An 18,470-nucleotide genomic window follows, 5' to 3' on the forward strand; every position below is an offset into this window, starting at 1 on the left:
CCTTCAATGTATCCGAACAGGCGCAGGAATGTGGCAACTAGGGAATTTTCACTGTAAAGTTTATTTATTAGTGTTACAAGTAGGCTTACGTTAACACTGCAATGAAGGTATTGTGAAAATCCCCTAGTCACCACACTCTGGCGCCTGTTCGGGTACACTGAGGGAGAATTTAGTATGGCCAATGCACCTAACCAGCACATCTTTCGGACTGTGGGAGGAAACCAGAGCACATTGAGGAAACCCAATCAGATATAGGGAGAACGTGCAGACTCCGCATGGATCGTGACCTAAGCCAGGAATTGAACCCATAAGACCATAAGACCATAAGACATAGGAGCGGAAGTAAGGCCATTCGGCCCATCGAGTCCACTCCACCATTCAATCATGGTTGATAACCCAGGTCCCTGGCACTATGAGGCAGCAGTGCTAACCACTGTGCTGCCACCAAAATAGTGGCAACGTATTTTTATTTTTCATTATACTCTCATGTTGCACCTGTAACCTGATTGCAGCGTTAATGTAATCCTATTTGTGACACGAATTAGCAAACTTTAAACTTTCATCATCTGCCATGGTGGGATTTGAACCCAGGTCCCCAGAGCATTATCCTGAGTCTCTGGATTACTAATCCAGCAACAATTCGACTACACCACTGCCTCCCTTTGATCAAATTATTTATACTTTGATTATTTGCAGTTTATTCTCACTGTGCCACTGATTGCAGATGGAATTGCTTCAGGCTATTCTCCTCGTGTCTGCGTGGGTTTCCTCCGGGTGCTCCGGTTTCCTCCCACAGTCCAAAGATGTGCGGGTTAGGTTGATTGGCCAGGTTAAAAAATTGCCCCTTAGAGTCCTGGGATGTGTAGGTTAGAGGGATTAGCGGGTAAAATATGTGGGGGTAGGGCCTGGGTGGGATTGTGGTCGGTGCAGACTCGATGGGCCGAATGGCCTCCTTCTGCACTGTAGGGTTTCTATGATTCCAACACTATAAGCAGCAATACTGACCTTTGCTGTCTGTTCAGGTGGGAGCTGAGCTTGTTGCCTCGGCAACGGCGTTGGTGCACCTGTGAAATGGGTCGCTTCCGGTCTGGGCGGGCAGCGGGTTTCCGGTTCAGGGTCGGACGGTTGATGATGTGACACCTGGAGCTCAGCGGGGCCTAGGGGTGAAAGATGAAGAAATTCTTTGGCGAGCTGAAGCGCGATATGAAGTTTAAAACTGCGGGTCCGGGTCATGTCCTGACCGAAGAGACCAGGTGAGGAGGGAGAGAAAGGAGAGGGGAGATATTGTGGAGGTTGGTGAGGGTTCCAGGAAGAGCAGGCCACAGGAGGGGAGCCACAGGTAGGACAGACTCACTCACTCAGCCTGGAGCTTTGATTCTGGAATTAAACCGGCTTCCCTCCTGAAAAGATTCACAGCTCTGCGTTCTGGGAATCACTCTTCAGCCTTTCTGACTTTTACTTTGATCAGCCTCACTCCTATTGGCCTGACAACAACTCTGGACTGTCAGTCTGCACGGCACACTCGCCATAATATGGATATAATGTGAAGACTATGTGTGATCTTTGTCCCCTTTGCATCTCTTCTCAAATCTAAAGGAGTGGCATGTAGGAAAGAACTTTAAATTACATTTCCACCCCTCACTCTCTCTATACTGATACTTGTCAGGTTGTGGTTACTTTTTAAAAAAGAAATCTGGGTGGCATAGTGGTTAGCACTGCTGCCTCACAGTGCCAGGGACCTGGGTTCAATTCTGGCCTTGGGTGACTGGCTGTGTGGAGTTTGCATTGGTCTGCATGGGTTTCCTCTGGGTGCTAATCCCACAGTCCAAAGATGTGCAAATTTGGTGAATTGGCCATGTTAAATTGCCACTTAGTGTCAGGGGATTGGTAGGATAAATATGTGAGGTTCTGGGGCTAGGACTTGGGTGGGATTGCTGTTGGTGCATGCTCAATGGGCTGAATGGTGTCCTTCTGCACTGTAGGGATTTGATCATTCTATGTTTATGTGATGTGGGTGTTGCTGGCTGGGCCAGCATTTATTGCCCATCCCTGAGGGCATTTAAGAGTCAACCACGTTGCTGTGGCTCTGGAGTCATAGAGTCATAGAGGTTTTCAATATGGAAACAGGCCCTTTTGCCCAACTTGTCCATGCTGCCCCTTTTTTTAAAAAAACCCCTAAACTAATCCCAATTGCCTGCAATTGGCCCATATCCCTCTATACCCATTGTACCCATGTAACTAAATGCTTTTTAAAAGATAAAATTGTACCCGCCTCTACTACTACCTCTGGCAGCTTGTTCCAGACACTCACCACCCTCTGTGTGAAGAAATTGCCCCTCTGGACATTTTTGTATCTCTCCCCTCTCACCTTAAACCTATGCCCTCTAGTTTTAGACTCCCCTACCTTTGGTAAAAGATATTGACTATCTACCTTGTCTTTGCCCCTCATTATTTTATAGACCTTTATAAGGTCACCCCTCAGCCTCCTACGCTCCAAAGAAAAAAATCCCAGTCTATTCAGCCTCTCCTTATAACTCAATCCACCAAGTCCCGGAAGCATCCTAGTAAATCTTTTCTACACTCTTTCTAGTTTAATAATATCCTTTCTATAATAGGGTGACCAGAATTGCGCACAGTATTCCAAGTGTGGCCTTACCAATGTCTTGTACAACTTCAAGACGTCCCAACGCCTGTATTCAATGTTCTGACCGATGAAATCAAGCATGCCGAATGCCTCCTTCATCACTCTGTCCACCTGTGACTCCACTTTCAAGGAGCTATGAACATGTACCCCTAGATCTCTTTGTTCTGTAACTCTCCCCAACGCCCTACCATTAACTGAGTAAGTCCTGCCCTGGTTCAATCTACCAAAATGCATTACCTCGCATTTGTCTAAATTAAACTCCATCTGCCATTCGTCAGCCCACTGGCCCATTGATCAAGATCCCGCTGCAATTGGAGATAACCTTCCTCACTGTCCACCATGCCACCAATCTTGGTGTCATCTGCAAACTTACTAACCATGCCCCCTATATTCTCATCCAAATCATTAATATAAATGACAAATAACAGTGGGCCCAGCACTGATCCTGAGGCCTGTGACTAGTGGTGTTCTACAGGGCTCTGTATTGGGACCTCTGCTGTTTGTGATTTATGTAAACGATCTGGAAGAAGGTGTAACTGGGGTGATTAGTAAGTTTGCAGACGACACAAAATTGGCAGGACTTGCAGATAGTGAGGAGCATTGTCAGAGGCTACAGAAGGATATTGATAGGCTGGAAATTTGGGCAAAGAAATGGCAGATGGAGTGCAATCCTGATGAATGCGAAATGATGCATTTTGGTAGAAATAATGTAGGGAGGAGCTATACGATAAATGGCAGAACCATAAAGGGTGTAGATACGCAGAGGGACCTGGGTGTGCAAGTCCACAGATCCTTGAAGGTGACGTCACAGGTGGAGAAGGTGGTGAAGAAGGCATATGGCATGCTTGCCTTTATAGGACGGGGCATAGAGTATAAAAGTTGGGGTCTGATGTTGCAGATGTATAGAACGTTGGTTCGGCCGCATTTGGAATACTGCGTCCAGTTCTGGTCGCCACACTACCAGAAAGACGTGGAGGCTTTGGAGAGAGTACAGAGGAGGTTTACCAGGATGTTGCCGGGTATGGAGGGGCTTGGTTATGAGGAGAGATTGGGTAAACTGGGGTTGTTCTCACTGGAAAGACGGAGGATGAGGGGAGACTTAATAGAGGTGTATAAAATTATGAAAGGCATAGATAGGGTGAACGGTGGGAAGCTTTTCCCCAGGTCGGTGGTGACGTTCACGAGGGGTCATAGGTTCAAGGTGAAGGGGGGGAGGTTTAACACAGATATCAGAAGGACATATTTTACACAGAGGGTGGTGGGGGCCTGGAATGCGCTGCCAAGAAAGGTGGTGGAGGCGGACACACTGGGAACGTTTAAGACTTATCAAGATAGCCATGTGAACGGAGTGGGAATGGAGGGATGCAAAAGAATGGTCTAGTATGGACCAGGGAGCGGCACAGGCTTGGAGGGCCGAAGGGCCTGTTCCTGTGCTGTATTGTTCTTTGTTCTTTGATCCCTGAGGCACACCACTGGTCACAGGCCTCCAGTTTGAAAAACAACTCTCTACAACCACCCTCTGGCTTCTGTCAAGAAGCCCATTTTGTATCCATTTAGATACCTCACCCTGGATCCCGTGAGATTTAACTTTATGCAACAACCTACCATGTGGTACCTTGTCAAATGCCTTGCTAAAGTCCATGTCGACAACATCAACTGCACTGCCCTCATCTACCTTCTTGGTTACTCCTTCAAAAACCTCAATCAAATTTGTGAGATATGATTTTCCACTCACAAAGCCATGCTGACAAGTCACCTTGTGCCCTAACCAGATAAGGACAGATTTCCTTCCCTAAAGGACATTAGTGAACCAGATGGGTTTTTACGACAATTGACAATGGTTTCATGATTGTCATTAGACTATTATTCAATTAAAATTTCACCTTCTGCCATGGTGGAATTTGAACCCCAGGTCCCTGAGCATTACCCTGGGTTTCTGGATTACTAGTCCAGCGACAAGATTGCTATGCCACCATCTCCCCTTGTTCTCTGGCGCTGTGCTGGATTGTAGTGATTGACTGTTGCTCCATGGAACGGTCTGCTAAAGATTGTGGCTGAATTTTCCCAGAAAGAATGTTTAGGGAAGCACCCCATCTCCTCCTCCTGAGATGAAATCCTTAGCCCATACCTGGCTAAAGCTTGACATGTAGAGCATGAATGTTTTAAATCTGCTTTTAAAATAAGTATCCCTAAACCCTGCCATCTCCCTCAAAGTTTTCAAATATTTGACTAAACCTTTGCCTAATGCCTCCTCTATTAGTGTGGTGTTAATATTTGGCTAAATACTCTCTTGTGAAGTACTTTTAGCATGATTTACTCTGTTAAAGGTGTTATGGCAACACAAGTTACTGTAAAGGCAAGTTGTTTACAGGGCTTTCTCAGACACAATCCTGTCAGTCCTGTTCTGAGTTACCATCAGGACGTCTACACTGATGATTCTGTAGAATATTTCTTGAGAGTGAGGAGAAAAAAATGGTTGGTATCTTTGGTAGCCTAATAAGTGCAAAATTGACCAAGTGCAGAGGAATTGTAAATAACTGTACTAAAATTGAATAGCAAAACACTTCCTATGAAAGGAACACAAGAAATAGGAGCATGGCTCAGGACCCGGATTCAATTCTACGGTGGCCCAGTGGTTAGTACTGCTGCTTCACAGCGCAGTGACCTGGGTTCAATTCTGGCCACGGGTCATTGTCTGTGTGGAGTTTGCATGCTCTCCCCATGTCTGCGTGGGTTTCCTCCCACACACCAAAGATGTGCGGGTTAGGTTGATTGGCCATACTAAATTGCCCATTAGTGTCAGGGAGTTAGCAGGGTAAATAAGTAAGGTTATGGGGATAGGGCCTGGGTGGAATTGTAGACGGTGGAGACTCGATGGGTCGAATGGCCTCCTTCTGCACTGTAGGGATTCTATGAATAAACCACATGGTTTGTCAAGCCTGCTACACCATTCCGTATGACCATGGCTGATCTTGGCCACTTTCCTGCCCACTCCCACATATCCTTTGAATCCCTGAGAGACCAAAAATCTGCTTTCCCAGCCTTGAATGTATCCCAACGATGGAACATCCACAACCCTCTGGGATAGAAAACTCCAAAGATCACAACACTTCAAGTGAAGTAATTTCTCAATTGTAGCAGGATTTCTTTATTCCTGTTCTCCAATTCCTCCTTGTCGTAGAGGCCAACATGCCATTTGCCTTCCTAACTGCTTGCTGTACCTGCATGATAACTTCCTGCATTCCTTGTAGGAGCACACCCAAATCTCTTTAAACATCAACACTTAAAAGATTCTCACGTTTTAAAAAAATATTATATTTTTTATTCTTATGACCAAAGTGCATAATACATTATACTCTGTCTATCATCTTGTTGCTCAATTACTTAACCTGTCCATATCTCTTTGCAGCCTCTGTGCTCCCCACAGCTTACCTTTCCACCTAGCTCTGTGTTATCAGCATACTTGTATACATTACTCTGTCTTTTTGTCTAAGTCATTAATATAGATTGTAAATAGCTGGAGCCCCAACAATGATCCTTACCACATTCCAGCATTCACTGCCTGCCAATTTAGAAATGCTTTTATTTATTCCCACATTCTGGTACCTGTCCATTAATCAATCCTTCACCTGCCTTATCTTCTCACCTTATCTTATGTTTGTGTAGCACCTTATGACATACCTTTTGGAAATCCAGGTACACTATATCCATCTGTTCACCTTTATCTACTAGTTACGTTCTCAAATAACTCCAAATTTGTCAAAAAGGATTTCTGTAGAGTAAAGCCATGTGGACGTGTTCTTATTGCCATGCTTTCCTAAGCATAGGAAGCCATTGCTAAGGTTTCCTTAATAATAGATTCCAGCATTTTCCCAACAATTGATAAGCTAACTGGCCTGTGGTTCACTACTTTCTCTCCCCCTTTCCTTTATTGAAAAACGGTGTTATATTTGCTGACTTCTGATCTAGTGGGACCATTTCCTAATCTAAGGAATTTTGGGAAACCTTAGCTAGTGCATCCGCCATTTCTTGTAGAAACTTATGGTGTAGTCCATCAGGTTCTGGGGATTTCAGATTTTAGTCCCTTTAGTTTATCCAGCACTTTTTTTCTGCTAATATTAGTTTCCTCTCTCTTTTGATCCCTAAGTTACTATCAGTTTCTGATATGAAATTTGTCTTCTGCTGTGAAGACAGACAAAAAAATGTTCGCTCAATACGTCTTGTCATTTCATTTCTCCTGTATCGGCTTCTAAGGAATTAACGTTTACTTTAGCTTATCTTTTCCTTTTTCCCATAGAATATCTACAGTGCAGAAGGAGGCCATTCAGCCCATAGAGTCTGCACCAACTTTCCGAAAGAGCAACACGCCCAGGCCCACCCTATGCCCGTAACCCTGCGCAATCCACCTAACCTACACATCTGTGGACACTTAAGGGGCAACTTAGTATGGCCAGTCCGCCTAACATGCGCGTCTTTGGACTGTGGGAGGAAACTGGAGGACCCAGAGGAAACCTGCGCAGACATGGGGAGAATGTGCAAACTCCACACAGTCACCCAAGGCCGGAATCAAACCCAGGTCTCTGGCGCTGTGAGGCAGCAGTGCTAACCACTGTGCCTCTGAGTCATTTATATATACTAATAAAAGCTTTTTCAATTTGTTTCTGTATTTCTGGTTAGTTTATTTCATATTCTTTCCCTTTTCATCAGCTTTTTAGTGGCCCTTATGCCGGTTTCTAAAACAGTCCCAATCCTCAGACTTTCTATTGTTTTTTTTGGAGATGTTAGTTACCTTTTTAGAATAATTGCACGTGAAGGTCACGCTCTCACTTTGGCCGGGTTTGTTATGTAGACAATGTTTACACAATTGAATACACACATTCGGGTAGAAGAGGATGAAGTGACAGATTGAGACATTGAAGCAATCCCTTCATGTTTAAGAAATCCTTATCATTTGAGTAACTTTTTTGCACTGTGACTTTTATCTGTGAGGGGTACTGCAAAGTGTTTACTGTGTTCTGATGTTGTAAAGTATTGCAGTTTACCAGCTTTCATGCTCAGTATTGTGCTGTAATTGAAAGGTTTTTGTTTATAGTGACACAAAGCTAGATCAACAATTATTGTCCGCTAAAACTAGCTTACATTTAGTTCACGAACCTAACCATAGACTAGTGAAAAGCATTTTTTGTGATGATACTACTGTTCATATGAAGGTCCAATAATTTTTGAGTCATTAGTGAAGAGTTTTGATTTTCTGGCAAAAAGAATTGATCTCAGTGAATACATGGAAATACACTTTGAATTAAAATGCTTGCTATTTATTGTTCCAAAATGACATTTAATTAGTGGGATACAGAGTTATGCTTGATCGCTTAAATATCTTTTACTATAACCCATTAAATGATAATAGGCTGTAATATGAACAGTCACAACTTGTATCTAAATGCATGAAGTATGTAATTACTGGAATATATTCTTCTGTCACAGGACTGTATTAACAGCACTTTTAATCAAAACATGCCATTGTGCTCCCTCTTTAAATACATTCCAAGTAACCATGCAATATGTCCTTGTCAAGGTAGTAAGCTGGAGATTTCTGGTGTCGTGCTATTATGCTGAACCCCTCCTTCCCCTTTCCCTTATTCTCTTTTTAAGATCCAACTTAAAAGCGACCTCTTTAGCCAAGCTTTCAGTCACCCTTCCTAATACCTCCTTTGGCTTGGTATCAATTCTTGTTTGAAAATGCTTCTGTGAAGCACTTGATGTTTTCCTACATTAAAAGTGCTACCCAGGTGCTGGGGGGTAGGTACAGGGGAAATATTAGGGGGAAGTTTTTCACACACCGGGTGGTGGGCGAGTGGAATCGGCTGCCGTCAGTGGTGGTGGAGGCAAACTCAATAGGGTCTTTTAAGAGACTCCTGGATGAGTACATGGGACTTAATAGGATGGAGGGTTATAGGTAGGGAGATGTTCGGCACAACTTGTGGGGCCGAAGGGCCTGTTTTGTGCTGTAGTTTTTCTATGTTTCTATCTAAATGTAAGTTATTTAAATTGTATCCATGCGTATCTCTGGGAACAAGTGGGGAAAAAATAACCATATCAGTGGTTGAACTCAACCAGTGGAAACAATGAATTCAGTGCTGATTGTTGTACATATATTTACCAGTTATTTTGCTTATTTTATTCCTTTTTAATGGCTCTTGGTTACTCTGACCACAGTATTTGCCTAAATGATAAATATTTCCATAAAATCAAGCGATATGAAGGGTGATTGTCAACCAGTTAAACTAAAAAGCCTTGCAAAGTGGTTTTGGCATCACGTTGCAACGTAGTGTAATTTGGGTAGGGATCTTAAATTAAGACCATCTTTGAAACCTACTCTGACAGCACTATGAATTGTCTGTGCTGCAGTTAGGAAAGAACATGTAACATTGCAACTTTAACAGCGTAAAGATGTCCAAGTGTCTCACAGTCAATTAATTACTTCTGAAGTGGCACTATTGTCACATTGACAAAAACTGCAACTGGGCAAAGCAAAGTTTCGATCACCTAGGAATTTTTTAAAAAGAATTATGTTGGTGAAGAGCTAGGAGTGATTGGCTTCTTAAGTTTAATCATCGCTCGGATGCCAGTCAGTTGAGCAAAAAAGGATAAATATTTTAATTGGGTGGAGACAGAGTATAATTTAGACCTCTTCCTGTCAGCAGGTACCTGTTATTCAGTTGGCTTTTGGTTTCAACCTTTTTTTCTCATGTATTTAACAACTGTGATTGTGATGTGAATATCTAAAGTAACTTGTTTCCTCTTTATGGAAGTTTATATCCCATAGATTTTTCCTCCTATTTGACTTTGTGAATCTCGAGTGACACTCAGTCATAACTTCAGGGTGGGAGTTTAATATCTTCTTGTAGAGGCAGCAGCAGGAAGTCACTGAAGGTGTCCCAATATGGGATGCTAAGGTTTTAAGTTGTATTAGAGAAAATAAGGAGTGCATCATGCTTGTTGCAATTCTTAATGTTAGGTTTTTAAGTACAATTTCATGCTCTGCAAAGGCCTCATTTGACTGACCATTAATCATGCCAACCTTCCAGTGGGTTTCACCAGGCTGGTTAACTGCAAGAGACATCGCTGTCAGAATTTGTTCTGACCTCATATATACATGATGTGGAGATGCCGGCGTTGGACTGGGGAAAACACAGTAAGAAGTCTCACAACACCAGGTTAAAGTCCAACAGGTTTATTTGGTAGCAAAAGCCACTAGCTTTCGGAGCGCTGCCCCTTCGTCAGGTAAGTGGGAGTTCTGTTCACAAACAGGGCATATAAAGACACAAACTCAATTTACAAAATAATGGTTGGAATGCGAGTCTTTACAGGTAATCAAGTCTTAAAGGTACAGACAATGTGAGTGGAGAGAGGGTTAAGCACAGGTTAAAGAGATGTGTATTGTCTCCAGCCAGGACAGTTAGTGAGATTTTGCAAACCCAGGCAAGTCGTGGGGGTTACAGATAGTGTGATGACCTGATGAAGGGGCAGTGCTCCGAAAGCTAGTGGCTTTTGCTACCAAATAAACCTGCTGGACTTTAACCTGGTGATGTGAGACTTCATACTCATATATACATGCAGGAGCTGCTGAATAGTGATATCTAAGTCCCGACTAACTTATTATTCCCAAACCCCAATGCAGGGGACACTGATGTGTCACTGTAACCAAGATCAACCTGTTCAAAAATGGAGGCTGGGACTTTTTTTTTGTCTGACTAAGTCAGCTTATGCTATTATTAATTTATTCATGCGGCAGCAGTATGATGTCCATTCAGAGAAGTTGTTACCACATCATGACATGCTTTGATATATCAGGTATGGTCAACGTGCGATCCTCAAACCCTGTTAATCCAATCATTAACACGCAGACACTCTTCTTTCTTATTCACTGATCTGTCCGATTTTGAATTTTAAGACTAGAATTTTGGAAAGTGCTGCTTCAGGATAAATCCTTGATCAAAATTCCGTAACCTGTGTGCACCTTAGGAAGGATAAATCCAAACTTTATGCACTCCGCTGACTCCTGGACTTCATAATATGCAACTACAGGGCCAATAGACACTTATGATTTAGATTGCAGTCTTGTCGATCTCTGGGAGTTGCTACTCTAAGTCTATTATTAACCAAGGCTTTCTGTGAGGTTGCATGTGTAACAAGTCTACTTCAGCCTTTAGTTTTGCGGTAAATGCTCAAATCTCTATAAATTGTGTTTTAAAATCTGCTTTGTATCAAGTGGTTTGCAATGAAAAGGCAGAAGATTGTGTATTCTACTCAGTGCACATCCCTGTGATCTTCTGGGAAAATAAAAACCCAAGAAATAACAAGTGTTATAATTCAGGTCAGAAACTCCACAATGTTTTATGAAGCTTGCCTGGATCAAAAGTTTAGCCATTTGAATTTGGCTAGAGTAAGCATGAAATGTTTCACTTTAGGTATGATTCAAATGACCCACCGGGGAGCTTTTATCAAACAAAGTTTATTTAAGAATGCAGTTAACATATAGCAAGAACTTTTACCAATTACAAACATGATATTGTATAACCCTTGACAAATGTATGAGATGTTCCAATACAACAAACCTCCTTGTAAACAAACCCCTGCCACAGGTTTAGCACAGAAAATATGAATGCCCACATGATGCTGGAACTTAGTCCTTTGGAGAATTGAAACTCTGACTCTGACTTCCCAGCCTTGTAACTTCCAGCAGCCCTCAAGGTGCCCCAACTGTATTCCTGGACAAGACAATTTCTCTACTACTCTTCACTGGACTCTCCAACCTCACCCTATATAATGGAACACTACTCTTCTCACCTTCAATTCCACATGTTACTACCTTTTCTGGCAATACTCCTTCTAAACTACATAACTCCTCATCTCTTACATCAAAGATTGACTTGCTCCCGTATCTCTTAAAATTTTAATTTCTTTACCTACTACTCCTGGTACACATGAGTAAACTTTACTCACACAAGTGAATTTTTAAAAAGAGCTCTGGCACCTTCTTATCATGATATAGAGATGCCGGCGTTGGACTGGGGTGAACACGGTAAGAAGTCTCTCAAAGTCCAACAGGTTTATTTGGTAGCAAATACCATAAGCTTTTGGAGCACTGCTCCTTCGTCAGATGGAGTGGAAATGTGCTCTCAAACAGTGCAAACAGACAAAATCAAGTTGCAGAATACTGATTAGAATGCGAATCCTACAGCCAGCCAGGTCTTAAAGGTACAGACAATGTGGGTGGAGGGAACATTAAACACAGGTTAAAGAAATGTGTATTGTCTCCAGACAGAACAGCTAGTGAGATTCTACAAGCCCAGGAGGCAAGCTGTGGGGGTTACTGATAATGTGACATAAATCCAACATCCCGGTTTAGGCCATCCTCATGTGTGCGGAACTTGGCTATCAGTTTCTGCTCAGCGACTCTGCGCTGTCGTGTGTCGTGAAGGCCGCCTTGGAGAACGCTTACCTGAAGATCCAAGGCTGAATGCCCGTGACTGCTGAAGTGCTCCCCCACAGGAAGAGAACAGTCTTGCCTGGTGATTGTCGAGCGGTGTTCATTCATCCGTTGTCGTAGTGTCTGCATGGTTTCCCCAATGTACCATGCCTCGGGACATCCTTTCCTGCAGCGTATCAGGTAGACAATGTTGGCCGAGTTGCAAGAGTAGGTACCGTGTACCTGGTAGATGGTGTTCTCACGTGAGATGATGGCATCCGTGTCGATGATCCGGCACGTCTTGCAGAGGTTGCTGTGGCAGTGTTGTGTGGTGTCGTGGTCACTGTTCTCCTGAAGGCTGGGTAGTTTGCTGCGGACAATGGTCTGTTTGAGGTTGTGCGGTTGTTTGAAGGCAAGAAGTGGGGGTGTGGGGATGGCCTTGGCGAGATGGTCGTCTTCATCAATGACATGTTGAAGGCTCCGGAGGAGATGCCGTAGCTTCTCCGCTCCGGGGAAGTACTGGACGACGAATTTATTCGTAATGGGCATTATTGCCCATCCCTAGTTGTTCTTGTCTATCCCTGTTAAATACTTAAACAGAATTATTTTTTCCCCAGAGATTGAACTATAGTTGATTGGTTAGCTTGTCTTGGTAAGATGGCTTGCACTGTGGGGCTTTAATTTTCGAGGACTATCTAATTTCTGAGACAGGCTTTTGTAAAACTGAACACAGGCACCATAAAGTCATTTGTTGGAGATGGGAAAGACAGACTTTAGGGAGAAAGGGTCCGCTCTGCGCTGTGGCACAGCATGCAGACAGTGTTCTGTTTAAATAAACTAAAATGACCAGAGTGGAGATAATGTTGCATTTTCCTTACTTTGTATCATTACATGAATTCTGATTGTACTGCCTTGTTGTAAGTGCTTTACCTTACTGTGGAATAAAGCAGTTTATGATTTCAACCAAACTTCATCTCATCCACTGTTAACTGGGTCCACCTTCAGAGAGTTTGAAGAAGTGCATGCACGCGAGGCATGGTCATCTATTGTAGACAAAGCAGTTTCATTTTTACCGTCTCAGATCCTGTGACCATACAAGTGGATTCAGGGGAACTTGTACTATAAAACTAAGACTGCTTACAGAAGCAACTAAAACCACCAACTCAAGACAACATCCACAGCAGAACTAAATTTGGAACATACAGGGAAGATAATGCAGTACTAAATGGGGGCATTACATAAATTGGTGATTAGATGAATGCTGAAATGACTTCTTCACCGCACAGGACCTTCAACCGATGCTATACACTAGATACATCGATGATATTTTCTTCCTTTGGAGTCATGGTGAGCAATCACTGAAACAACTATATGATGACATCAACAAGTTCCATCCCACCATCAGACTCACCATGGACTACTCTCCGGAATCGGTTGCATTCTTGGACACACGCATCTCCATTTAAGGACGGTCACCTCAGCACCTCACTGTACCGCAAGCCCACGGATAACCTCATGGTGCTCCACTTCTCCAGCTTCCACCCTAAACACGTTAAATAAGCCATCCCCTACGGATAAGCCCTCCGAATACACAGGATCTGCACAGATGAGGAGGATCGCAACAGACACCTCCAGACGCTGAAACATGCCCTCATAAGAACAGGATATGGCGCTCGACTCATCGATCAACAGTTCCGACGCGCCACAGTGGAAAACCGCACCAACCTCCTCAGAAGATAAACACGGGACACGGTGGACAGAGTACCCTTCGTCGTCCAGTACTTCCCTGGAGCGGAGAAGCTACGGCATCTCCTCCGGAGCCTTCAACATGTCATTGATGAAGATGAACATCTCGCCAAGGCCATCCCCACACCCCCACTTCTTGCCTTCAAACAACCACGCAACCTCAAACAGGCCATTGTCCGCAGCAAACTACCCAGCCTTCAGGAGAACAGTGACCACGACACCACACAACCCTACCACAGCAACCTCTGCAAGACGTGCCGGATCATCGACACGGATGCCATCATCTCACGTGAGAACACCATCTACCAGGTACACGGTACCTACTCTTGCAAATCGGCCAACATTGTCTACCTGATACGCTGCAGGAAAGGATGTCCCGAGGCATGGTACATTGGGGAAACCATGCCGACACTATGACAACGGATGAATGAACACCGCTCGACAATCACCAGGCAAGACTGTTCTCTTCCTGTGGGGGAGCACTTCAGCAGTCACGGGCATTCAGCCTTGGATCTTCAGGTAAGCGTTCTCCAAGGCGGCCTTCACGACACACGACAGCGCAGAGTCGCTGAGCAGAAACTGATAGCCAAGTTCCGCACACATGAGGACAGCCTAAACCGGGATGTTGGATTTATGTCACATTATCAGTAACCCCCACAGCTTGCCTCCTGGGCTTGTAGAATCTCACTAGCTGTTCTGACTGGAGACAATACACATTTCTTTAACCTGTGTTTAATGTTCCCTCCACCCACATTGTCTGTACCTTTAAGACCTGGCTGGCTGTAGGATTCGCATTCTAATCAGTATTCTGCAACTTGATTTTGTCTGTTTGCACTGTTTGAGAGCACATTTCCACTCCATCTGACGAAGGAGCAGTGCTCCGAAAGCTTATGGTATTTGCTACCAAATAAACCTGTTGGACTTTAACCTGGTGTTGTGAGACTTCTTACCTTCTTATCAATCAGCTCCCGACCAGGATGTACATTCTTTTGCACCTCTTTCACTTCAAGTGGGCTTTCATTTACCACTTTAACAAATCCCACTGGTTTATCCTCTTTTACCACTTCAGTCCTCCCAGTACTTTTCTTTAACCACCAACACTGTGACTTTGCATGGCCTAATTTATTACAGTGAAAACATCTGAGGCTTTTCATTTCTCTTCCACCCTCATGTGTTTCCTTTTTAACCTGAGTTACACTGTCTTTATTATCTCCCACAAGATCTCCTTTACCTTTACCATCTGAGAATTTCTCTTTTCTCCAATTTCTGTCCCTCACAGGCTGAAACTGATGTTGGAAACCAAACTTTATTTATGAACTAATTCATAATCATCTGCCATTTCTGCTGCTGAGCTCGCAGTTTTAACCTTCTGCTCTTCCACATGTGTTCTCACTACATCAGGAAGTGAATTTTTAAAATAGTAATTTCTCTAAGAGCTTCATGTTTCTGGTCTATTTTCAAAGCCTTATCCACCTATCAAAATTACTCTGATCCTTTCAAAATCTATGTTCGTCTGACCAGGTTCTGTCCTTAGATTTCTAAACCACTGTCTGTAGGCTTCTGGCCCTAGTTCATATGCACATAAGATGGATTTTCACTTGATCATAATTCCCAGCTACTTCCTCTGATAGTGATGCAAACACCTCACTAGCTCTACCTACCAACTTTGTTTGAATCAGTAATACCCACATGGTCTGTGGCCACTTAATTTGTTTAGCCACTTTCTCAAATGAAATGAAAAAGGCTGCTACGTACTTCTCATTAAACCTTGGCAATGCTTGGACATATTTAAATAGATCTCCACCAAGCCTTCGATTACGACGCTGTTGCTCTTTCTCACTGTCCTCATCACTACTCTCAACCTGTACTTTTCCTTTTACCTCCACCAATTTAAACTGACGTTCACTTTTTATTGCCAGTTTCTGAAGTTCAAATTCTCTCTTTCCTCATTTTTTTTTTTCTGTTCTGCTCGCACTATCCTTTCCCTTTTTCCCTTATCTGTAATTCAAGCAGTTTCATTTCTTGTGCTTTTTGTTCCTCCCTTTCTCTGGCTTTTTCTGCAGTAATGGCCTCTCTCTCTTTTATATTGAATTTAAGCTGCTATAATTCTTTTTCATGTTCAAGCTGTTTCATTTGTAATTGAATTCTAGCTATTTCCAATAATTCTGACTGTGTTTCTGGCAATTTTAAACGCTGAGCTATCGCCACAATTATCTCCCCCTTCCTCACGGCGTCAGGTAATGTCAACTGCAATGTTTTTGAAAATTCCAAAAGCTTTGTTTTAGTCACCTTTCGTAAACTATCCTGCATGATTTCTACTCCCAGGGACTTCTTAGTCTCCACTATTCCTCACGGCACTCCCTATTTAAACCTGAATACAACAGCTGAAAATAAAACACACACATGCTTACCACTCACTATCTTTGAGTCCAATAATCCCAAATCAATCAAGGAATATCAATTTTAATCCTGTCAAAAGGCCCCAATTGTTATAATTCAGGTCAGAAACTCCAAAGTTTTTTTTTGAAGCTTGCCTGGATCATAAGTTTTGCACTTTGAATTTGGCTAGGATAAGCATGATACGTTTCACTTCAGGTATGATTCAAATGACCCACTCGGGAGCTTTTACCAAACAAAGTTTATTTAAGAATACAGTTAACACATAGAATGACGTCTACCAATTACAAACAAGGAAAAAAACAACCATGATATTGTATAACCCTTGACAAATATATGAAATGTTCCAATACTACAAACCTCCTTATAAACATACCCCTGCCACAGGTTTAGAACAGAAAATCCAAATGCTCATGTGATGCGGGAACTTAGTCTTTGGTTGGAGAATTGAAACCGTGACTTCCCAGCCTTGTAACTTCCAGAAGCCCTGGAGGTGATACTGCCACTACTGACCTCTGGCTTTCCGCCAGCGAACCACTGCAAGGGACAGAATTCTCACTCCAGGAAGGCCAGTAGACCTGCTTCCAGCTATCTAGCAGAATTTACAGAGAGAGAAACAGAAACACTACTTTTCAGTCTGATGTCCAACCACCTAACTAAAACAGCAGCCCAAAACTGAAAATGAAAGAACTCCTATCACTTGACCTGTCAATCATTTTTCTCCAACAATTCATGCTCATGAATAAATCCCAGAAGGTACCTGAGTAAAAATAAACAAAACCCCATTTAAACCATTGAAGCAACAATAAAAGGACTTCTAAGCAGACAGCTCGGCAACAATGGGGGGAAAAAAGCCAAAGCTGTTTATAACTGCAGGGAACGTGATTTTAAAAACAAATCCTTAAAGGCACACTAGCATCACACGAGCATGATTCATCCAGTGAGTGATGGCATCAAAATATGTCATTCATTCTCGGAGCTCCAAGAATCAAGGACAAGTAACAACCATAAACCAGCCTTGTTCCTGGCATAAGCTCATCATGTTAAGAAACCTTACTGTATCAACCACCTACAAGCATCATGTAAGCAACATTTAGTACCTCTGGCCCTATTCCATTTTGTTTGCTTTGCTCCCTTTACTTTTAAATAAATTACTTTTTCTTCAAAGTTTTTTTGGTGTTGAATTATTGTGCTTACTAAAGTGGCTGAGTTCATAGTGCATTGCTCGGGTCTGTAATTAAACTGAGTATCTCAGAATGTCCTCTGTTCAATCCTAGTCTCACCCGAGTTAGATGATTTCCTCTGGATGGCAGTGAGGATGCCACAGTGCCTCCTGGGGTACAGTTAGCAAGAAAATCAGTTCAGGTTCACATTCCTGATTTTTTTTTTCCGCCCTCGTGCCCAAATTTTCCTTCTGTTTACGCTTGCACTGAAGAATAACCAGTCCAGACTGTAATCCATGAGAACCCAGACTTCAGCATCAGTCTTGGGATCTTCCTAGCCCATGTACCACTTTATCAATTGGATTACATTGCTTCTGTCCCATTAACACTGATGGCAGTGTCACTAGTAGACCATTTTCTTTGGTGTGATGGTCTCAGCTAATGGGAATAGAGGCTGATAGCAAAATATAATGTGCATCATTTTCATAGAGAAATAATGCCTAGCTGGGAGCAAGGGAGTGATCTCAGCAAAGCAGGGCTCAGATGTCATAAATACTCCAGCTTTGAAACCTCTTGCATGTATCCATTTTTTAAAAATACAGGACATGGTGTAAGGTTCATGGAGAGGTGTGTGTTTATTTTTCAAATTTGATTTTCATCAAGTTGAAGACTGTTGGTGTTTCAAATGGAATTTTTTCCTATATCAGACACCCAATGAAATAATTAAGCACTCCCAGGCCAAATATAGAACAGCCCGATGCAGCTGCCCCCAACAAAGTGCCTCAGATCTGGAAGGAGCACATTGTAGCAGTGTGCCATCTTTCAGTTTTCCATGCCAGCCGTCCTGTTGCTTTAAGAACTGGATTATGACTGCTGAAAATAATTTCCTTGAAACCGCCTCATCCAAAGGACTCCAATGGCTTCGCTCCAAGTCTGTACTGGATTTGAACCCATGTCATGGAGGTAGAAGTCCAGTATGTACTGCACCGTCCAGTTGTGCGCACATGTTTTTTTTTCCCCCTGAAAAAATCTTGCTCTTTAAAGAGTT

The 18,470-nt window shown here is 43.0% G+C and overlaps 1 protein-coding gene across 1 annotated transcript in view; it reads left to right on the forward strand.

Annotated features, from left to right (window-relative positions):
• The first annotated feature begins 1,112 nt into the window (after positions 1–1,112).
• ubxn6 (UBX domain protein 6) overlaps positions 1,113–18,470 on the forward strand; it is a 53,890-nt gene continuing 36,532 nt past the window's right edge. Inside the window, exon 1 of the mRNA XM_078198140.1 lies at positions 1,113–1,253. Within this exon, the coding sequence (XP_078054266.1) occupies positions 1,171–1,253 (83 nt within the window). The 5' untranslated portion in view covers positions 1,113–1,170. The remainder of the gene's footprint in view (positions 1,254–18,470) is intronic.

Source organism: Mustelus asterias, chromosome 26 (assembly GCF_964213995.1).
Source record: "Mustelus asterias chromosome 26, sMusAst1.hap1.1, whole genome shotgun sequence".
Taxonomy (NCBI): Eukaryota; Metazoa; Chordata; class Chondrichthyes; order Carcharhiniformes; family Triakidae; genus Mustelus; species Mustelus asterias.